General features: G+C 48.2%; 1 protein-coding gene across 1 annotated transcript in view; it reads left to right on the top strand.

Annotated features, from left to right (window-relative positions):
• Positions 1-22,638, top strand: part of IFIH1 (interferon induced with helicase C domain 1) — a 60,448-nt gene that overhangs the window by 23,120 nt on the left and 14,690 nt on the right. Inside the window, exons 8-15 of the mRNA XM_069733052.1 lie at positions 247-360; positions 15,452-15,575; positions 17,198-17,428; positions 19,438-19,700; positions 20,071-20,220; positions 21,533-21,694; positions 21,791-21,981; positions 22,157-22,250. Coding sequence (XP_069589153.1) covers positions 247-360; positions 15,452-15,575; positions 17,198-17,428; positions 19,438-19,700; positions 20,071-20,220; positions 21,533-21,694; positions 21,791-21,981; positions 22,157-22,250 — 1,329 coding nt within the window. The remainder of the gene's footprint in view (positions 1-246; positions 361-15,451; positions 15,576-17,197; positions 17,429-19,437; positions 19,701-20,070; positions 20,221-21,532; positions 21,695-21,790; positions 21,982-22,156; positions 22,251-22,638) is intronic.

The raw sequence follows: 22,638 nt of genomic DNA, 5'->3' as shown, positions 1-22,638 counted from the left end.
ACACCGGTGGCTCCTATTACAGGACCGCGCTGCTATCACTAAGCACTTTGCCACCTGTCACGTTAGTAAAGGCATTTAGAATTATTCCAAGTTTATAATTTATAATCTGTGCCTCGCATATTCCAGGGGCAATACTAGGTCACCTAAATACTTTTATGGAATATTTTTTTCATTTATACCAGTTTATAAGTAGGTTATAGGATATCAGTCTATATACATAATATGCTTTATTATTCCTTCTATTAGATATGCGCTAACCTTGATTCAAGAATCAAGACAGTACAAGAATTCAGTCATCAGTTAGAGAACCAAGTGAAACATCCATTTAAGAAAGTTGAGATTGCAGAAGATAACAATAAGGTAAAGTGAGCCGTCTTGTAGCACTTCTTGTACTCATTTCGGTGCACAAAATATTTTTTAATATAATTTTTTTGAGCATGATCAACCAAAAACAGCCATTCTGGGATTGATTTTTAAAGGGAACCTGTCACCCCCGTTTTTTGAGATTGAGATATAAATACTGTTAAACAGGGCCTGCGCTGTGCGTTACTATGGTGTATGTAGTGTACCCTGATTCCCCATGTATGCCGAGAAATACATTACCAAAGTCGGCGTTTTCGCCTGTCAATCAGGCTGGTCTGGTCAGGTGGGCGTGTTCACAGCGTTCTTTTCTTCCCCAGGTTTCCGTTGGTGGCGTAGTGGTGTGCGCATGTCCAAGGTCCGGATTCCCTGTGCCCACGTGAAGACACAGCGCGCGATCTGCGCTGTCATTCCTTTCATCGGTGCGGGCGGCCATCTTCCTGGGGCCGCGCGTGCGCAGATGTAGTGCTCTGCTGCACGGGGCTTCAGGAAAATGGCCGCGGGATGCCGCGCGTGCGCAGAAGAGATCGCGGCGGCCATTTTCCCAAAGCCGAGTTTGCCGATGGCCGCCCGCACCGATGAAAGGAATGACAGCGCAGATCGCGCGCTGTGTCTTCACGTGGGCACAGGGAATCCGGACCTTGGACATGCGCACACCACTACGCCACCAACGGAAACCTGGGGAAGAAAAGAACGCTGTGAACACGCCCACCTGACCAGACCAGCCTGATTGACAGGCGAAAACGCCGACTTTGGTAATGTATTTCTCGGCATACATGGGGAATCAGGGTACACTACATACACCATAGTAACGCACAGCACAGGCCCTATTTAACAGTATTTATATCTCAATCTCAAAAAACGGGGTGACAGGTTCCCTTTAAGGTTTCTTTTTTTTCAATTTACTATGCGGGATAAATACCATGTTAATTTTATTATATACGTCATAACGTATGTAATGATAACAGTCATGTACATTTTTTATTATTTATTTAAGTAAGGAATATACTGTAAGTAAGGTAAAGAGGTTTTGTCTCATTTTTTTCACTTTTAATTTTTTCAAAAAAACTTTGAATTTTTTTTTACCTGTTGTGGACATATGATCCTATGATTTCTTCTATTAGCTTTATGAACATCCATTGAATTCCAACTTTTTTTCCTAAGATTTTTTTAAAAGAGAATTGTGGTCATTTTTCTTCTTCGCCTCATTGGGGGACACAGACTGTGGGTGTATGCTGCTGCCACTAGGAGGCTGACACTAAGTGATACACAGAAAGTTCTCTCCTCCCCTGCAGTATACACCCTCCTGCTGGCTCTCAGCTCCTCCTCTGCAGTATACACCCTCCTGCTGGCTCTCGGCTCCTCCCCTGCAGTACACACCCTCCTGCTGGCGCTCAGCTCCTCCTCTGCAGTACACACCCTCCTGCTGGCGCTCAGCTCCTCCTCTGCAGTATACACCCTCCTGCTGGCTCTCAGCTCCTCCTCTGCAGTATACACCCTCCTGCTGGCTCTCGGCTCCTCCCCTGCAGTACACACCCTCCTGCTGGCGCTCAGCTCCTCCTCTGCAGTACACACCCTCCTGCTGGCGCTCAGCTCCTCCTCTGCAGTATACACCCTCCTGCTGGCGCTCAGCTCCTCCTCTGCAGTATACACCCTCCTGCTGGCTCTCAGCTCCTCCTCTGCAGTATACACCCTCCTGCTGGCGCTCAGCTCCTCCTCTGCAGTACACACCCTCCTGCTGGCGCTCAGCTCCTCCTCTGCAGTATACACCCTCCTGCTGGCTCTCAGCTCCTCCTCTGCAGTATACACCCTCCTGCTGGCTCTCAGCTCCTCCTCTGCAGTATACACCCTCCTGCTGGCTCTCAGCTCCTCCCCTGCAGTATACACCCTCCTGCTGGCTCTCGGCTCCTCCCCTGCAGTATACACCCTCCTGCTGGCTCTCAGCTCCTCCTCTGCAGTATACACCCTCCTGCTGGCTCTCAGCTCCTCCCCTGCAGTATACACCCTCCTGCTGGCTCTCAGCTCCTCCTCTGCAGTATACACCCTCCTGCTGGCTCTCAGCTCCTCCTCTGCAGTATACACCCTCCTGCTGGCTCTCAGCTCCTCCTCTGCAGTATACACCCTCCTGCTGGCTCTCAGCTCCTCCCCTGCAGTATACACCCTCCTGCTAGCTCTCTGCTCCTCTCCTGCAGTATACACCATCCTGCCGGCTCTCTGCTCCTCCCCTGCAGTATACACCCTCCTGCTGGCTCTCAGCTCCTCCCATGCAGTATACACCCTCCTGCTGGCTCTCAGCTCCTCCCATGCAGTATACACCTCCTGCTGGCTCTCAGCTCCTCCTCTGCAGTATACACCCTCCTGCTGGCTCTCAGCTCCTCCCCTGCAGTATACACCCTCCTGCTGGCTCTCAGCTCCTCCCCTGCAGTATACACCTCCTGCTGGCTCTCAGCTCCTCCTCTGCAGTATACACCCTCCTGCTGGCTCTCAGCTCCTCCCCTGCAGTATACACCCTCATGCTGGCTCTCAGCTCCTCCTCTGCAGTATACACCCTCCTGCTGGCTCTCAGCTCCTCCCCTGCAGTATACACCCTCCTGCTGGCTCTCAGCTCCTCCCCTGCAGTATACACCCTCCTGCCGGCTCTCTGCTCCTCCCCTGCAGTATACACCCTCCTGCCGGCTCTCAGCTCCTCCCCTGCAGTATACACCCTCCTGCTGGCTCTCAGCTCCTCCTCTGCAGTATACACCCTCCTGCTGGCTCTCAGCTCCTCCCCTGCAGTATACACCCTCCTGCTGGCTCTCAGCTCCTCCCCTGCAGTATACACCCTCCTGCTGGCTCTCAGCTCCTCCCCTGCAGTATACACCCTCCTGCTGGCTCTCAGCTCCTCCCCTGCAGTATACACCCTCCTGCTGGCTCTCAGCTCCTCCCCTGCAGTATACACCCTCCTGCCGGCTCTCTGCTCCTCCCCTGCAGTATACACCCTCCTGCTGGCTCTCAGCTCCTCCCCTGCAGTATACACCCTCCTGCTGGCTCTCAGCTCCTCCCCTGCAGTATACACCCTCCTGCTGGCTCTCAGCTCCTCCCCTGCAGTATACACCCTCCTGCTGGCTCTCAGCTCCTCCCCTGCAGTATACACCCTCCTGCTGGCTCTCAGCTCCTCCCCTGCAGTATACACTTTCCTGCCGGCTCTCGGCTCCTCCCCTGCAGTATACACCCTCCTGCTGGCTCTCAGCTCCTCCCCTGCAGTATACACTTTCCTGCCGGCTCTCGGCTCCTCCCCTGCAGTATACACCCTCCTGCTGGCTCTCAGCTCCTCCCCTGCAGTATACACTTTCCTGCCGGCTCTCGGCTCCTCCCCTGCAGTATACACCCTCCTGCTGGCTCTCAGCTCCTCCCCTGCAGTATACACCCTCCTGCTGGCTCTCAGCTCCTCCCCTGCAGTATACACTTTCCTGCCGGCTCTCGGCTCCTCTCCTGCTAGCTCTCAGCTCCTCCCCTGCAGTATACACCCTCCTGCTGGCTCTCGGCTCCTCCCCTGCAGTATACACCCTCCTGCTGGCTCTCAGCTAATCAGTTCTTGCTTAGTGTCTGTAGGAGGCACATACAGTAGGTCTGGTTCAGACCCCAATGTTTTTATTTTATTGTTTAATTTTCTGTAAATTTTTATTTTTTAATTAATGGAGTGAAGGGGGCGACGGATCCTTTCAAGGTTCCGATCTCCCTCGAACCATCAACAGGCGAGCACGGCGAGTATACCTCCCCGTACCCTCTCCTGCGACGTGGGAAGCCATGCCTGAGCTCACTTCAGGGGCGACGGTTCCTTTCATGGTCCCGATCTCCCCACACCAGCAGCAGGCGACCACATGTCGCCTCCATGTATCCTCTCCTGGAGCCAGGCCTATTGCCGGACAACTGGCCCTGTCCACCCGGACTGAACTCCGTGGATGTACAGAGGCCCCTCTCTATGGCGTCCGAGCAGCCCCCACTGTCCCACCTCTGTGAAAGCGGATGGCACAAGGAGGCGGACGGTTCCTCTCTACCTCCCTAACAAACGGATGATGGATTGAGGCTTATCCCTGCACCGTCCACGCTGCACAGAACAGCGCTGAAACCCACATCCCCAGCGGCTCCATGCCGGGACGCGCACCAATGGTGAGTGGATCCATCTTCAGTGGGATATTCACATGCTGACAGGCAGCCTCAGCCACTTCCCTGTGGCCCACCTCTCTGAGGTAACACTCTGGATGGCTGCAAAAATTTAGCCCCTGGCTTCGGCCGATTTGTAGGCCGCATCCTGGAAGTCTTGCCTGGAACGACCCACTGGTGACGTCCGCCGGCTACAGAAATTTAGGCCCCGGCTTGGGCCTATTCAACATCGTGTCTGTGGCTCCGCCCCCCAAATTGGCGCTTCTCGCTCTCTCCGAGATTTTATCAACTCTGCAGCTCCCGGTGGCCATCTTGGTCCACCCGGCCAGCTCACACTGGGGTGACAGGTTTTTTGCATTAAAGAGGCACATCGACTCTACATCAGTACCCGGGTAAGGAAGTACCTGGTCTTAAAGGCACACGATTAGTAGTCCCTGGTCTTAAAGGCACATGACCAGTATTTCCTGGTCTTAAAAGCATATGGCCAGTATTCCCAGTCTTAAAGGCGTATGACATGTATTCCTTGATCTTTTAAAGCGCATGTCCAGTATTCTCTGGTCTTAAAGGCGCATGACCAGTATTCCCTGGTCTTAAAGGCGCATGACCAGTATTCCCTGTTCTTAAAGGCGCATGACCAGTATTCCCTGGTCTTAAAGGCGCATGACCAGTATTCCCTGTTCTTAAAGGTGCATGACCAGTATTCTCTGGTCTTAAAGGTGCATGACCAGTATTCCCTGGTCTTAAAGGCGCATGACCAGTATTCACTGGTCTTAAAGGCGCATGACCAGTATTCTCTGGCCTTAAAGGCGCATGACCAGTATTCTCTGGTCTTAAAGGTGCATGACCAGTATTCTCTGGTCTTAAAGGCGCATGACCAGTATTCTCTGTTCTTAAAGGCGCATGACCAGTATTCCCTGGTCTTAAAGGCGCATGACCAGTATTCTCTGGTCTTAAAGGCGCATGACCAGTATTCCCTGGTCTTAAGGGTGCATGACCAGTATTCCCTGGTCTTGAAGGCGCATGACCAGTATTCCCTGGTCTTAAAGGTGCATGACCAGTATTCCCTGGTCTTAAAGGCACATGACCAGTATTCCCTGGTTTTAAAGGCGCATGGCCTGTATTCTCTGGTCTTAAAGGTGCATGACCAGTATTCTCTGGTCTTAAAGGCGCATGACCAGTATTCCCTGGTCTTAAAGGCGCATGACCAGTATTCTCTGTTCTTAAAGGCGCATGACCAGTATTCCCTGGTCTTAAAGGTGCATGACCAGTATTCCCTGGTCTTAAAGGCGCTTGATCAATCCGAGGAGCCCTCCACCGCCGACCCCAGCTTTATCCTCTAGTTCCCCTCAGTGGACTTCTTCACTGACCACAATCCATGGTTCTCTGACCAAGAGATTGAATCCTTCTGTGTACCCTCTGTGTTTGGAGTGCTCGCAGGACCAATATACATGGTCCCTATCCTACATGGGAGCCGTCGGCTAGCAGGGGCCGCAAGTATTCTAGAAACGTGCAGGCGTCTAGAAACATACAGGCATCTAGAAAACGGAAGTTTTTCGTTTCTTGCTCCCTCACCAATGATTTGATGACAACAAGGCTCTGAATATGGATTGGATATTGCCTGAACTTGCCAGAGCTTCAGAGACTAAACTCCCTCGAGAGCATTTGCCATTCAATTCAGATAAGCGATTCACTGGACAGAAGCCTCTACGTGGGATGCCATGCCTGGCCTGTTTTTTTAAGGGCGACGGGTCCTTTAAAGGGCACCGATCTCCCCACACCATCAACAGACGAGCACACGGAGTGTCGCCTCCATGTTTCCTCATCTGCATCCAGGCCTAACGCCAGACAACCTGTCCTGTCCACCCGGAGACCTGGACTCTGTGGACTTACAGAGGCACCCTTTTTGGCGTACGAGCACCCCCCTCTGCATCACCGCTATTTAGCGGAAGATGCAAGAAGGCAGACAATTCCTCTCCACTTCCCTGTTAAGAGGTTGATGGATCGAGGGTTCCTAATTTTTATCTCTGCACCGTGAAAAGAGAGCGGCGATGGCAAGAGACTATGACTTGCTGGATGCAGCCGCACATTCTGCCATGGGGCAGATTAACCAGGTAGAATCTCCTTTGGTATACCTACCAGTATCCCTACCCGATGGGTCATCAATTAAAAATACCACGGACTGTCAGATAGCAAATCTGGTTAGTTCCATCTTCGGGTTCGGCGCTCTATCCTCCCTAGCGGCCGCATGGATTGCTAGAGCAATGGTCTCCTGGCTGGAGACCTTAACTACCTTGATTCACACCAGTAACAACTGTCCAATCAAATCCTTTGAGTGGGCGACTGACAAAGGATTGTATAAGGATTGTCCAGCACAGTCTAGATCTAAGGGATCTTGGTTCCAAACAGGGGAACGAAAAGTAAGATCGACCCTGGACCTCAAACTTCTAACAACCTTTGACATGGTCCTCCTTCTTTGGATGGAGTCCCTCCGCTCAGCCATTACTTCAACAGAAAAAGATGCAGTTTCCGGCATCCATCGATATTCGGGGTGCTTACCCTCTGCAAAAATTCCTTCGCCTTTCCATTCATCAACAGCATTTTCAAGTCACAACCTTGTCCTTCGGCCTTGCTTCCGCACCCAGAGTGTTCGCACGGGTCATGGCAGATGTCATGTTTCTCTTGCACTCTAGAGGCGTGCTCGTCCTGCCCTGTGTGGTCGACTGTCTAGCCGCCCTTCCAGGACTACGCTGAGTCGTCTATATCACTTGCGATACCTTCTCACCTGGGCTGGCAGCTACACTTAGACAAGTTTTCCTCATTTCCAGCCCAGCAGATATCATTTTTGAGGATGATCCTGCACACTTCTAGAAGGATGGTAATTCTTCCTCGAGACAAGGTCATGGCCCTTCAACAGGGAGCTCGCGCAAGGAGAGTTCTGAGGACTTGATTACTCACCCCCTCATTTCATTCGATTTACTAGGAGAATTCTGAGGAAAAATGGTGACGACAATGGAAGCGGTTTCCTTCGCGCCGCTCGTTTTCAGCAAGTCAAACAGACTTTCAGACAATAGTCTCTGAGCTCCTTCTTCATCCAGGGCCTTTCTCCCGATTCAATGGTTATTAGTAACTACCAATGCCAGTCTTTTTCTACCTATCGTTCTGGAGATCCGAACGGTAGTCCTACAGCAGGTCCACTGCCTTCTGGCGGGTCTCCCTATCCGAATTCAATTGGATAATGCCACGGCGGTGCCATACGTCAGTCATCTAGCAGGTACCCACGGTCAGGCACCATGACCGAGGTACCTCACTTTCTCTGATGGGCCAAAGTCTATTATTCGGTGATCTCGGTAGTATATATCCCAGGAGTAGAACTCTGAACGGCAAACAAATTCAGCCGTCAGGGTTCCGCCTCAAGTCAGTGGGAACTTCACCCCGAAGTCTTCCATCAGATCTGCCCTTACTGGAGCTGTCCAGTTGTAGGTGGGATGACATCCAGACTGAAGGCCAATGTACTCGAGTTTGTGGTTCGGCCTCAAGATCCAAGAGCCATCGCACTCCATGCTCTGGTTCTGCCGTGGTACCAGTTTTCATAACTCCCCTTCCACTACTTCCGAAAGCCTTTCGGAAGCAGAAAGGGGCCCCAGTGATCCTCGGAGATCCGCACTGACCACGTCCGTTTTTTGTTTGCGGAGCTAGTATCTTCTTGCCTTATCGCAGCAAAACTGCAAGTAGGGACTTTCTCACAGGGAGTTTTCACACGTAGTCCTTCTCTATCGCATACCGTTAGCTCATTGGGACCTTATTATTCCTAGGAGCCTTACAGTAGGCTCCTTTTCATCCGGGCAGACTTTGCTATCAGGGAAAGTCGCCCCTTTTTCCTCTGCAATATTCTCACTCTGACGAGTCTTCGGAGCTAGCTGCTCTGCTCTTTCAGACTTTTTTCCCTTATTACCTTCGAGGCAAGGTTGTCCTCAGGCCATCCCCATCCCTTGTTACCAAGGTGGTACTGTATTACCACTGTTATGAGGGCATAGTTCTTCCCTCATCTCTTTTGGCACCAGTCCACAAAATGGAATGAGTTCCCCCATATTCTGGACGAAGTGAGTGCTCTGAGTAGGTACGTCTTGAGGATGGCATCCTTCCGAAGGTTGGACGCTTTATTTGGGCTTCCTGACAGTAGAGGAAGGCTTCCTGACATTTTCAGGAAGGGTTTAGCCGTTTCATCGACCATGATAATATGGTGAATTCGTTCCACCATCCAGGAGTCCTTCCGTGCTAGATGTCAGCCTATCTCCCTGTCTATCAAGGGTTCTAGGCACCAGGCGTCGGCAAGGCACGCCTGCAAGCTTGCGGATTCGTCCAGTCTGCATGCATTCTTGAAGCACTATAATTCCAACACTTCCACAGATGTGAGTCTGGGCAGGCGGACTCTGCAAGCCGCGGTGGCGCACTTGTAAGTAGCGGTTACACAGGGCCTGATCTATTGTTGTCCCCACCCAGGGACTGCTTTGGGACATCCCACGGTCTGTGTGCCCCAATGAGGCGAAGGAGAAATAGGGATTTTTGTGTACTCACCGTAAAATCCTTTTCTCCGAGCCATTCATTGGGGGACACAGCTCCCACCCTGTTATTAGCTTATGATTGTTTTTTATAATCTGACATGCTATACTCTCATATATAATATGACATGCTATACGCTCATATATTGTTATTGATCTCCTACTGCTTTTGCACCGAACTGGTTAGCTGAGAGCCAGCAGGAGGGTGTATACTGCAGGGGAAGAGCTAACTTTCTTTGTAGTACTTAGTGTCAGCCTCCTAGTGGCAGCAGCATACACCCATGGTCTGTGTCCCCCAATGAATGGCTCGGAGAAAAGGATTTTACGGTGAGTACACAAAATCCCTATTTTCTTATTTTGTTACTTTTGAGCAGAGAAGTACACTGGGAAGAGGAGGGGAGATTACACTGCTCTGAAGCTATCCAGATCACTAAATCCTGGTCACCTTCAGTGCAGCTGCTCCTCTCCAATGCTGCAGAGGTAACGCTGCCTCTGCTAGTGACACCAGAGGACGCACAGTACTGATCACTGACACAGCCATGCCGCTGGCCTGAACTGTCAATCATGAGGAGCACATCACCCTCCAGCAAGCAAGGAGGCAGGGAGCCGCACTCTCCTGAAGATAGAACATGATAAAACGCCTTTAATGCATTAAAGGAGATATTTGTAGACACCTGGAGAAAGAGCGCAATGTATAAGGTGACAATGCACATGATGAATTGAATGTGATTATTTTGATCTATGGTACCTAAAAATAGCTTATTTTATCTTATTAGTACAATCATTGCATTATCCATAGAAACCAATCGGATCCCTGCCTTGATTTAGTAATGGCCGAAGCTGGAGCCGCCCCTCCCCCGCGGCGTAAGGGTAGGCCCATCATGACCATGGGATGGAGGGAGGGGTTAATGTTCAAGAGGTGGGAACAGAGGGAACTGTAAGTTTAACCAGGCAGTGGGGGTGTGTGGCCTGGTCAGTTCCCGCTCTCTGGGCAACAAGTGGACACCTACCATGGCCACTGTGGACGGAATCCTGGAGAGCCTGAGGGCCGCGGCAGCAGCGCACCCTCCAGGCTGGCTGGAGCAGGAGGTGGCAGGAATTATCGGGAGCGGAGGGTCGGCGGCGACAGCAGCAGTGACGGCGGCGTCTCCGGTGAGGCGCGCGCGTCGGAGCAGGCCTCCGGATCGCCTGTCGCCTGATTCAGCTCCCCGGGCCCATCGTCGGCGCAGGAGCCCCTCCAGGGACCCTCCAGGCCGGGCGCCTTTAACTAGCAGCGCCAGCAGGCCCCGACCTGGGAGGAATCCTACTGCCAGGCGGGGTTCGGCGGCGGCTGCGAGGCCTTCACCTCGCGGCAATGTGGGGGCGGAGCCAGCGCAAGCCGGTCAGCGTCTGAGGCCTAATACATCGGGGGGCCGCGGCGGTGATGCTCCTGCCATGCGGCCTGCCTCTGCCTCACCTGCAGCAGGACGAGGGAGAGGAGCGGTGGCGGGTGGCCCTGCAGGTCCGGGTGCGGGGCTGGCCCCGGTCGCCACGGCAGGGTTTCCCCCTGCAGCTGGATCGATGGACACAGCGGCGGCCTCACCCAGTGGGGATGGGGGCTCGGCCGTTTGGGCGGCAGATCAGCGCCAGCCAGCAGGGATGATACAGGCAGCGCTTCCTTCACCTCGGGCCGCGTCACCACAGCAAGATGCGACGCAGACCCCCCTGTGGCAGTTGCCTCCCGACGCGCTAGATCTCCACAGACAGAGGCGGCTGGATCCCGGGACCCCAGCTGGGGGGATCACAGCTCCCTCGCAGCCTGGTGAGTGTTTGTCTATGTCTTTGCTACCTGTACAGTGTTTGCCTTCTCCTGTGCGTGTGGGGGCACAGGTGGGTTCAGTGACGGGTTTTGGGGTTAGTGGCGTTGATGGGTCTGATGTGGGGGGTGTCGGGGCGGTGTTAGCGAATGTGAGGGATTTGTTGGTGCGGTTGGAGAGGGGAATGAGTGATCAACGGCATTTGGCGGCGTGGATGGGGTCGCAGAGGGTCACAGGTTTGAATGAAGTGGCGTCGGGCCCCTGGGCGCCGGTTTCGGTACAAACGGAAAAAGAGAAGGAGTGTCGGGTCCATTTAGATGATAGGGCTCATGGGGAGGTCTATGTATGTTTTGAGGGCCCTTTGGGGGCGCATCTTAAGAAGGAGGTAAAAGAAAAAATCATGAAGGATGAGTATGTGGAAATTTTTTCTCTGCTCCCGATAGAAAAATGTAACTTGGACAAAGGCTATACGTCCAAAGCTTCGCTGGGATCAGAAGGATATCGGGCTTTGGCTGCGTGTGATGGCGCAGTACTAGTTTGGCCATTCCTTTCGGGGGGGGGGGGGGCAGTAGTTCCGGTCAGAGTAGTCAATCCAGTTCTGCGGGAGCGGCAGGACAGTCAAGTCAGGCGGGGGGTCACAAAGCGGGCTTGTGTTGGCAGTTCAACGACGGGCAATGTAAGTTCGGGGTTAACTGCAAATTCAAGCACTTGTGTTCACACTGCAGTGGCTCTTCCCATGGGGCCTCAAAATGCTTTAAAAAAGCTAGGTCCAAGACAGGGTCTGGGAATTCTCAAGGGGGTGACGCCAGTGAGGCTGGAAAAGATGGCCCCCTTTCTAAATAGATACCCCCGGAAGGAGGCGGCGAGGGTGCTACATCAAGGCTTTCGGGATGGTTTTGTTATTCCGGCCCCTACGTTTGTGGTTCCTAGGACGCTTAAAAATTTGAGGTCGGCGGTGTTACATGGGGAGGTGGTGTCAGAGAATTTGAAGAAGGAGGTCGCGTTGGGAAGGATGGCGGGCCCCTTTTTGTCTCCTCCATTTGAGGATCTGGTGGTTTCACCGCTAGGTGTGGTTCCTAAGAAGGAAGCAGGTAAATTCCGTCTGATACACCACTTGTCTTACCCGCGTGGGTTGTCTGTTAACGACGGTATTGCGCCTGAGCTTTGCTCGGTGGTTTACGCGTCATTTGATGAAGCTGTTGCTTGGGTTTGCAAGTTCGGTCGTGGGGCCTTGTTGGCCAAAACGGATATTGAAGCGGCGTTCAGGTTGTTGCCGGTTCATCCTGATAGTGTTAAGCTTTTGGGTTGTTTTTGGGAGGGTTTTTTTTTCGTAGATAGGTGTCTACCTATGGGTTGTTCCCTATCATGCGCTTTGTTTGAGATGTTTAGTTCGTTTTTGGAGTGGGCGGTCAAGGATGTTTCCGATTGTGATTCGGTGATACACTATCTGGACGATTTCCTATGTGTGGGCCCGGCTGGGTCAGATCGTTGTTCTCGCCTCTTATGGGCTGTCGAATGGGTGTGTGAACGTTTTGGGGTTCCCTTGGCCCCCGGGAAGACGGAAGGGCCGTGTACGTGCTTGAGTTTTTTGGGGATTGTCATTGATACGGTCGGATGGGAGTTCAGGCTTCCCGTCGACAAGATTGAAGGGTTGAGGAAAGATTTGACCCGGGCGCGGCGTGTAAAGAAATTGAGTTTGCGAGAATTGCAGTCGTTGCTGGGAAAACTCAACTTCGCGTGTCGAGTGATGCCGATGGGGAGAGTTTTTTCTAGGAGGTTGGTGAGTGCTACGGCCGGAGTCCGTGCACCGCACCACTTCATTCGTTTGTCAGCTGAGCTGAAAGAAGATTTGGCGGTTTGGAGTTCCTTTTTGGGATCATACAATTGTCGTTCCTTGTTTATGGAGGAGGCGGTCGACAATGATTCTTTGGATTTGTTTACGGACGCGGTGGGGGGTAGTGGCTTCGGGGCTTACTTCAAGGGGCAATGGTGTGCTGCACCCTGGCTGGCGGAGTGGGTTTCATCAGGGCTGGTCCATAACATTGCGCTATTGGAAATTTTTCCGATCCTGGTGGCGGTTCATTTGTGGAAGCAGCAATTTTGCAACAGGCGCATTCGCTTTAACTGCGACAACATGGGGGTGGTGTGTGCGGTGAATGGACTTACTGCTTCATCCCCGCCTGTGGTTCGGGTTCTCAGGCGATTGGTCCTATCTTGTTTGGAGTTGAATTCGCAGGTCACTGCGACGCATGTGCCTGGGGCGAGGAATTCAATAGCTGATTCTCTTTCTCGTTTCCAGTTCGAGCGTTTCCGGTCTTTGGCTCCGGAGGCAGAAACCATCGGTTTGGATTGCCCAGCGGACCTTTGGCTCATGGCATCGGGGACGCTGAAGATCTGATAAGGTCGTCGTTGGCTCCCAAAACATGGGAGGCTTATCAGATGGTTTGGTCTTCTTGGGAAGGGGTCTTGGCATCCTGCCCGGGTGGAGTTAATGCTGATGATCAGGTGGGGATTTTGTTGTCCTGGATTAGCCGTGGTTTTGATGAGGGTTGGTCGTGGGCGAAGGTATCACGCTTGCTGGCGGCTTTGGCGTTTGGTTTCAAATTGAGGGGGCAGTGTGATTTGTCTAAAGCTTTCCTGGTGAGGCAAGCCGTAAAAGGTTTCCGGAGACAATATGGTAGGTTGGATTCCCGGCGTCCCGTGTCTTTCGCGATGTTGGAGCGATTGGGTGAGATTTTGGGGGACTGTTGTGGGTCACTGTTTGAACAACGTCTTTTCAGTTTGGCTTTCTCGTTGGCATATTTTGGTGCAATGAGAATTAGTGAACTGGTGTCTCCTAATAAGTATACAGCTGGGGGAGTTTTGGCAAGGGATGTTCTCTTGTCTGAAGGGCGTGTGGAGTTCTGGTTGTGTCGATCCAAGACGGATCAGGTGGGGCGCGGTAGAAAAATTGAGTTGGGTGCAGTAGTTGGTTCACTGATGTGCCCAGTTAGTTGTTTGAAAGGTTTTTGGGGGCTAGGGCCTCGCAGGGAGGGATCTTTACTTTGTCATGAGGACGGTTCTGCTTTGTCAAGATATCAGTTTCAGACGATTTTCAAGAGAGCACTTGATGTATTGGGGTTGGATGATTCGCGTTTTACTCCTCATTCCTTTCGGATTGGGGCAGCTACGGATGCGGCTGCGGGAGGTTTGGATGCGGAGGCTATCAAGCGTATTGGGAGATGGAAGTCGAATAGATATCGCAGTTATGTTAGGTGTTAAGTGGGGGGGGTGTTTTCGTCCTGGAAAGGTTCGTTTTGATAAATGGCGGTCTTTAGGTGGTGGATTGACCTTTGTGTTTGTATTTTTTAGGTTCCTTACCGTTTTTGGTGTGGATTTTCGGCCATTCCTATGTGCATTGGGGAGCCCTGCGCGCTGACGTACGGTCGGAGGGTAGACAGCTCGATTTCGATCGGTCGGTAGCAGTGGTCCGGTGGATTGGTTTTAGAGGTTTGGCCTGGAACAGGGTGCTGAAGGAGATCAATGCTGCGGTAGTTTTGGACAGGTCACCGGATATTTTGGTGCTACACGTGGGAGGTAATGATTTGGGTATGTGCCCATTTAGAGAACTAATTAAGGACATCAAGCAGGACTTGTTGCGGTTGTGGCGGTTATATCCGGGGATATCGGTGGTCTGGTCGGAGATTGTACCGCGAAAACGGTGGAGGAATATGTGGTCCTTGGAAAAACTTAATAAGGCCAGGATCAAGGTCAACAGAGCGGTGTCCGCGTTTGTGGCCAGGAATGGTGGAGTAGCCGTAAGGCATTTTGAGTTGGAAAAAGGTGATGGGGCGTTCTGGCTGGCAGACGGTGTGCATCTGAATGCCGTGGGGATTGATTTTTGGGCACTTGGGCTGCAGGAAGGTGTGGAGAAGGCCATAGCGTTTCGGAATGGTGGGGTCTCGGGTCTTTAAGGTTTCAAAGTCCCTTGTTGTGGTGGCTGGGGGGAGTCCTTGGAGTTGATGGAAATTGGGTTGGGGGGATTCATTGGCTTATGGCTCCCCGGTATTTTGTGTTAAAACTGGTTTTGGATCTGGTGACTTGGGGGGTTCCGGCGGGGGTGGTCGGTTCCCCGGGAATTGTAACGTGAACAGGGAACCCGCTGGGGTTTTGGTGCTCCTGAGCCAGGCGGTATCGGCTGGGAGTAATTTGGTTTTGGTAACGTTCACGTTGTGCTGTGTGTTTGATCACCAGATCCATGGGAGCTCCAATGACCCCTCCTAGTTTAAAAGTTATTGGATGTTATCATTTATTATGTTTGTTTGTATTTAAATAAAAAGGCTGCTGTGGCCGACATTATTCCACAAGAATATGTAGTTTGAGTCTTTATTTAGGGGTAAGAGGGCATGGGTTATGGGGGGGGGGTTATTAAAAGGGAAGGGTTGTGCTGTTTATCTACCCCAACTGCTCGACATTACCAGGGTCATGTAACCTGAGCCAGAATTGGATTGATTCCAATGGTCAATACAATCCACCATCGTCTCCATTAATTAATACTTGGACTAGTGTGCAGACACATATTTTGATGACTCTGCTCCTTACTTTACCTTACAGAGCCCATTTGGTGATAAGATTAAGGATATGATGAAAAGTATTGAAGATTTTAGTGGTTTGTGCCCAACAAATGATCATGGATCCCAATCCTATGAACAGTGGGTCGTACAGAAAGAAAAGACAGGTAAAACAAAGGGGGAATATCCTTCAAGTCTAACGTTTGTAATTCTCTTGATGCGTGAAATTAATTAAGAGACATGAGCCTCCTTAACAAATGTGGCACATCTTTCAGCTGACTTTTGCGAATGCCACGAATTTACTCTGGTCATAGACAGGAGTACATTTCTGCTATCAATTTTTGCCACTTTTGTGGCGTACATTATAGTGTACCAGTCTGTCTCTGCTAAGACACGGCTCTTCTAGCTAATCTTCGCCAACCTTTTAAAAGTGTAAAAATGGCAAAAGTCTCAACATTTTTGTGTAACTTTTCCATGAACAGTGTGAAAATGTGCGTTTCGAACAATAAAGTTCTTGAACACTGGTCACATGATGTTGGTTCATAGAACATATGGTTCTTCTTATACATCACCCCCTATTTTATATTTGCAATGTTGTCTGAGACGTCCTAATTGATGTTGTACCATTTTAAAAAGAATCTTTCCAAATAAAGCCAAATGAAAGATTTTTATCAACACCCTGGTGTGTGAGCTGGATCCATTTTCACACTGTTCAAGTTGCCAAGTACTGTGCAACAGCAGGATTCCTGTGCTCCTTTCCTGGACTGGAATTACGCCACAAGGGTGAGCCGATTTTTCACTTATTCACACTTGTAACTTTTCCATGACAAATTTATGGAGAAAAAGGCTTGATGAATTGACCGATAAGGCCCCATTCACACATCTATGCTTCACGTACGTGTTTCATATGTGTTTTTCACAGATAAGACATGCGCCTGTTATAGTCTGAGATATGTTCTTTATCCTATTTGCGGGTCAAACATACCTATTTAAAGGGGTTTTCCTCACAAATAAAAGTTAATTTTAATCTATAGATCTTGGAATAATAATAACTTCCACCATTGGATATGTTTAAATAAAATGTTCCTGTGCTGAGATCATCTTATAAATGTGCCCCTGCTGTGTACTGTGTAATGGCTGCGTCTGACCGTGCAGGGACATGGTGTGATCATACAACGTTTCCTGGACAGGGGAGGAAGCAAAAGGGAATACAGCATTACAGTATGGGCAGAGAAATGCTTTACCTCACAAAAAGAATGAGCTTTGATCCCCTGCTGTAATGTCTGTATACTCTCTTGCCTTGTCGTTGGTTGCTGGGCTTGCGTGAATTGGCCAAATTATGTGCTAAGTGTCTCCATTTTTTTCTTACTATCTAGAACAGTAATGCTATTCATATATCATATTTACATTCTTTAGCACTAGAGTGCAACTTTATTTGCTTGTTAATAAAAAGAATAGCCACCGATGCTGGCAAATAAGACTCAGTTCCCAGAGGTCCTGCCCGATGGCCACAGATTACTGATGTAGCCGCTGGACCGGATCCTGCGAATCAATTTGCATTAACTCTACTGGACACTAATTCTGGTGTTCAGCTAATTAGGACATTTAGTAGGAGCATTGTTAGGCAAAGCTAGTCTGTCAGCCTGGGTTAGTCAACCAACATTTCTCAGAACAGTCCAAGAGCTGCTCATTGGTATTGAGCAGCTGATAGCCCAGTCTCAAATATCCTGTTCAGCTAGATGCCAAGCATCCAGACAGCATTACTTATATTACCATCTCAACTTTCTAGCTGCCAAGGAAGGGAATCGTAAACAGCATGTCTGCGCGCTGCATCTAAAGAAGTACAATGACGCTCTGCAGATCTACGACACAATCCGCATGAATGACGCATTAACCCATCTTACGAAATTCTATGATGAAGAGACGAAGAGGGCAATTTTGCTGAATGAGTCTGAGGAAGCCTCCTCTCTTTTGGATAAAATTGATGAGACTGATAAATTTCTGACCAACTTATTCTTTGGTAAGTACTGATCTATCTGTTTGAGATACATCAGAAAAGAACAATGCTTGGTCATAGGATCAATGTAACAGTTACAAAAAATTATCTAATACCACTTTGACTGCTGTCATGACTGTCACGTTTTATCTTCAAAAATGCCAACTTTATATCTGTGGTCTAGATCGGTGCTTTTTAAGGTCCCTATTAGTGATGAGCGAGTGTACTCGCTCGGGTTTTCCCAAGCACACTCGGGTGACCTCCGAGTATTTGTTTGCTTAATTACATGTGGGGATTCCCTAGCAACCAGGCAACTCCCCACATGTACTCAGCCTGGCTAGTAGCTGTAAATCATTCAGCTGAGGTCAGGTCCGGACTGGCCATTTGGCAATTCTGGCAAATGTCAGAAGGGCCGGTCTGGTTGTGGGCTGCCTTGTGTCCTACGTTGTTAACAGAATCAATGTTCTCAAGACACCCATACTGTAACAGTTGTGATGGAGCACAAATCTGGTCACTCTGTCACTTACCTCAGCAAGCCGTGGGCATAATTAGAAATATTGGTCTCGTAGTAAATCTTTCTTTCCTCCATCCAGGGTAATATTAGTAATATATCCAATCTGATTTTTGGGGACGGGGACACCATGGGCCTGTGTGATTTCAAATGCCAGGACTGAATTTCAGCCCCAGTCCGTACCTGGCTGAGGTGATGAAAACTTAATCTCCGAACACTAACAAATACTCGGAGGTCACCCGAGCGTGCTCGGGAAAACCCAAGCAACGAGTATATTCGCTCCTCACTAGTCCCTACAAACTTTAGATAATTGTTAGTTCAGCAAACAGCTATCTCTTTTTACTCCACGCAACGTTTCTCCTTGTGAAGGCAGGCAAATCAGGCCTGGCATGTCAGAGTGCGGAGACTTGTACAACATGCATGCTCTTCTGGGAAATGAACTCCTAAAAGTCAATATCAACCCTTTAACGAGCTTTGCCAAATGACTTGGGATAATGAAAAGGCTCGTTAAAGAGTCAATATTGACTTTTTAGGATTGCTACTTTCAGTAGGAGGCACTAGAGTTTTAGTCCTCTTCCTCTCTAGGGAATTTGCATTTTTACTCCCCGACACTGGGAACCCTTGTCTGAACGCTCCTGTTCTCTATAAGAGAGCTGCTGGCAGACTCCTTCAGGTGGCATCTTATTTTCAAAGAGAACAAACGGATCGGTCATTCATATTCAACTGGCCGGGTCCATGTCATCTGTTGGAGGCGAGTCAGGAGGCCCCTTAACACTTTAGGTTGCCAGCCGATCCCACAAAATCGATAGGTTTGATTAGCTTTTGTCTAATTTCTATTGGAGTCTTTACAATTAAACCTAAAAAAAATAATTCTACAAGGAGACAGGAGATAGATTTATCCAAACTGTCAGTTTACAGTTCTTGATATAGTCTTGTAGAATTCCACATGGTTGTTAATAACCTGCTGAGTGGTGCCATTCTCTGCCAATGTGTTCTATTGACGAAATAGCAAATTGGGGAGGCTTCCGCTGCAGGCAACTGTCCTACAGTAACTTCTAGGATATGTTCACATGCGGAATAATTGCTGCATATATTTTTGTGACTGTTCCATTCATCTAAGTAGAGCTTGCAGAAATCTTAGTACGTGCTGCAAGAATAGCCTCATTCATATGTTTGAAATACATTTTTCAGTTGCAGACATGTCTGCAGCAAATCTTAGCTTGTATGGAAACCCCAAGTTAAGACAAGAAATGAATGTGTCAATTAAAAAAAAAATATAGATTTCATCACTGCTAATTTTCTGTATGAAATCCTGTAGTGAACCAAGGGTTAATTTCCTGCTGATCAATTCCATTTTTTGCTGGTTGCTGGTTGCCAAAGTGTAATCCTAAACTGAGCTGATGGGGCATAGACATCTTACTGTCCTACTGCAGGCGGGGAAGATGGGGGGAATCTCCTGCTGCAGCTGGTAAATCTAGTTCACATCTTGCAATTAGTAAGTACTTACTGTATTTTTCTGCAGCACATAAGAGAGCACTTGAGCAAATGGCTGAGAAAAAAGAGTATGAAAATGAGAAACTTACCAAGCTAAGAAGAGCCATCATGGAAGAGTTCACCACGAGGAATGGCAAAGCCAGAGGCATTATATTTACCAAGACTCGGCAAAGCGCTGTAGCTTTATGTCAGTGGATTGATGACAATGAAAAGTTTAAAGAAGTGGGCATCCGGGCAAATTACATTATTGGAGCCGGGAGCAACAGTGAATTTGTAAAATCCATGACTCAGGTACTGGTCCAATATGGACATGTCTGGTTTTAGTATCATGTAAAAGAAGGGATGTTCCATCCACTTTTTTGAAAGTCACAATTCAGAACTGTTGTAACACTGTAAAAAGGATTAAGGGGCTCATTCATCAAAGCTTTTATGTCACAAAAGTTTTGAAAAATTGCAATAATGTTGTGACTTTTGGCGCTTTCATGTCTCTTTGGATCATCCTCGCCAAAATGGGGGGAGTCGGGAAGATTGCTAGGCCACCCATCAAAACATGCTGACGTTTTCTACCCCAAAAAATGCTTCTCCTGTCCCAGCCTTAGGTGCAATGCACGGATTCCTTTAATATTATATGTACAAGAACATGTCATTGTTTCACTTTCAGAATGAACAGAAGATAGTAATTCAAAAATTTAGCAGCGGAGAACTGAACCTACTGATTGCAACAAGTGTGGCGGAGGAGGGTTTGGATATCAAGGAGTGCAACATAGTTATCGTATATGGCTTAATCCATAATGAAATCGCAATGGTGCAGGTAATTGTTGGTGTATGCATATACTGTACATATTGTTTATATTGTTTAAAAGTGTATGTATACGCTGTTGTGTAGCATACAGTGGTGCGAACCCTTTCAATATGTTCCACATTTTTGCATAACTGTGACCTAAAACTACATTAGATTTGCACAAAAGATGATAAAGAGAGTCAAATCAAACAACCAAACATATTTGTCAAAAATATTAGACTTCATTATTTTTTTAAATATGGAAAATAATCCAAAATCTCAAGTCTGTGAGTGGTCAAATATGTGAACCTATGCTGTCAGAATTTGGAGTGACCTCCTTGTGCAATAACTGCATCTAAACTTTTCTGGTAATAGTTGTATAGTCCTTGCAGACCAGCTAGGAGGAATTTTAGCCCATTGCTCCCTATAAAACAGCTTCCACACTGTTATGTTGGTGGGTTTTCTCCTATGAACTCTTTGCTTTATGTCCTTCCACAAAATTTCTGAAGAATTATTTGCTGCATAACTCACATTTTCTGGATAAAGAGGTCCATGATATGTCCATTTCCATTTAGAATTTGCTGGTATAATTCAGAACTAATTGTTGCATCATTGATGGCTACCCATCATGGCCCAGATGCAACTAAGCGCAAAACCATAACATTGCCACCACTGCCTTTCACATATGGTATGGTGTGTTTTTGTAAAATGTAGTGTTTTACTTCTATAAATTAAACTGAAAAATTCTATTTTGTCTCATCCGTTTACAAAACAATGTTCCAGTGGCCTTTTTGGGTTGTCCAAATTGCACATGGGCAGCAATGCTCTTTATAAAGAGTAGTGGAGTGGCTTTCTCTTTGCAATCCTGCCGTGCACACGTTTGCTGTATCTTCCTGATGGTGGACTCATGAACAGTAACATTAGTAAATATAAGATAGGCCTTTAGTTGCTTAGGGGATCTCTTGAGTTCCTATGTGACCACAATGACTATTATACACCATTCTCTGGGAGTGATCTTTGGTGATTGACCACTACTAAGGAGGAGTTTGTTCATGGTGAACTAAATATTACATAATGTTTCTGGGAAATTGTTCTATGTACAGTGCAGAAAAGCTCAGCCCTATATTAAGGAAACAATGAATTCTAAGACTTTGCAAGAGAATGTATGTGTAGTAAGCCATAACCTCAAGCAGAAGAGGTGTGGGCCGATGCAACAAGATGGTGACTAAAACACACAAGTGAATTAGCTGCTTTTTGGTCTAAGGAGGACCTCGAAGTGATATTTTATTTATTACATCCAGTCATTGATTAACAATAAGTTTGTTTTCTCTGTGCCCACTAGACGCGTGGCCGAGCCAGAGCTGAAGAAAGCGCCCTTATATTGGTGGCTTCTAGGTCATCCGGGGCTATTGATCATGACAGTGTTAATGAATACAGAGAAGACTTAATGCATAAAGCTATCCAAAAGGTGCAGAAGATGGACGCCGCAAGTTTTGCTGACAAGGTGATTTTTGAAAGTGTTCTCTTTGTAGGGTATTGCAGTTGTGCTGTTCCACATAATAATTCATACGTACATTATCATGATTTTTTTTTTCTGAAGATCCAAGAATTTCAGGCACAAAGTATCGTTGAAAACAAAGTTAAGAAGAAGAAAGACTTGCAGAAAGTTTATAAGAAAGACCCTTCTAAAATTACCTTTCTGTGTAAAAAGTGTCAGAAACTCGTTTGCAGTGGACTCGACATTCGTGTGATAGAAAACATGCATCACGTTGTTACCGACCCAAAGTTCAAGTATGTATTCTAAGTTCTGCTTACCTGATTGGTTTAGATTGATTTAGGAAGAAAAACAAAGCTGAAACCATCTTATAGTGTCATTAGAGGATTCACAGTAAAAAGATCAAATTAATCTATTCTTTAAAAAAAGCAAGCTTCGGCTAATATATTGCATTTGGGTTTTTTTTTTCAGGAAACGCTACAAAAAGGGAGAAAATAAAACTCTTCAAGAAAAGTTAGCAGATTACCAAACAAATGGAGACATCATTTGCAATAACTGTGGCAGAGTAAGTGCAGTCCGTGGGTCAGATTCCTCAAAACTATCTAAAAGAAAAACTTTCTTTGTCCTCGAAACCAACCAATCACAGCACGTCTTTTATTTTATGAAAGTTTTTTTTTTTTTTTTAAATGAAAGCTAAGTTCTCATGGCTGTTATGGGCACTCAAGTTTTTCCTTTTGGACTGTTTTGAAAAATTGAGGATATTTGATATTTATTTGTGTTTAGTCTTTACTGATGAGTGAACGTTCTCTGATAAGGTGTTATCGGAGCATGCTTAAGGTGTGCTCAAAAAATATGTTCCAGTTCCCGCGGCTGCATGTCTCACTTCTGTTCGACAGCTGCAACACATGCAGGGACTGCCTGATTCTTAGACAATCTCTGCATGTGTTACGGCT

Source organism: Ranitomeya imitator, chromosome 7 (genome assembly GCF_032444005.1).
Source record: "Ranitomeya imitator isolate aRanImi1 chromosome 7, aRanImi1.pri, whole genome shotgun sequence".
Lineage (NCBI taxonomy): Eukaryota > Metazoa > Chordata > Amphibia > Anura > Dendrobatidae > Ranitomeya > Ranitomeya imitator.
Note: the sequence above shows the minus strand (reverse complement) of the source record. Positions and strands in the feature narration are given on the sequence as shown.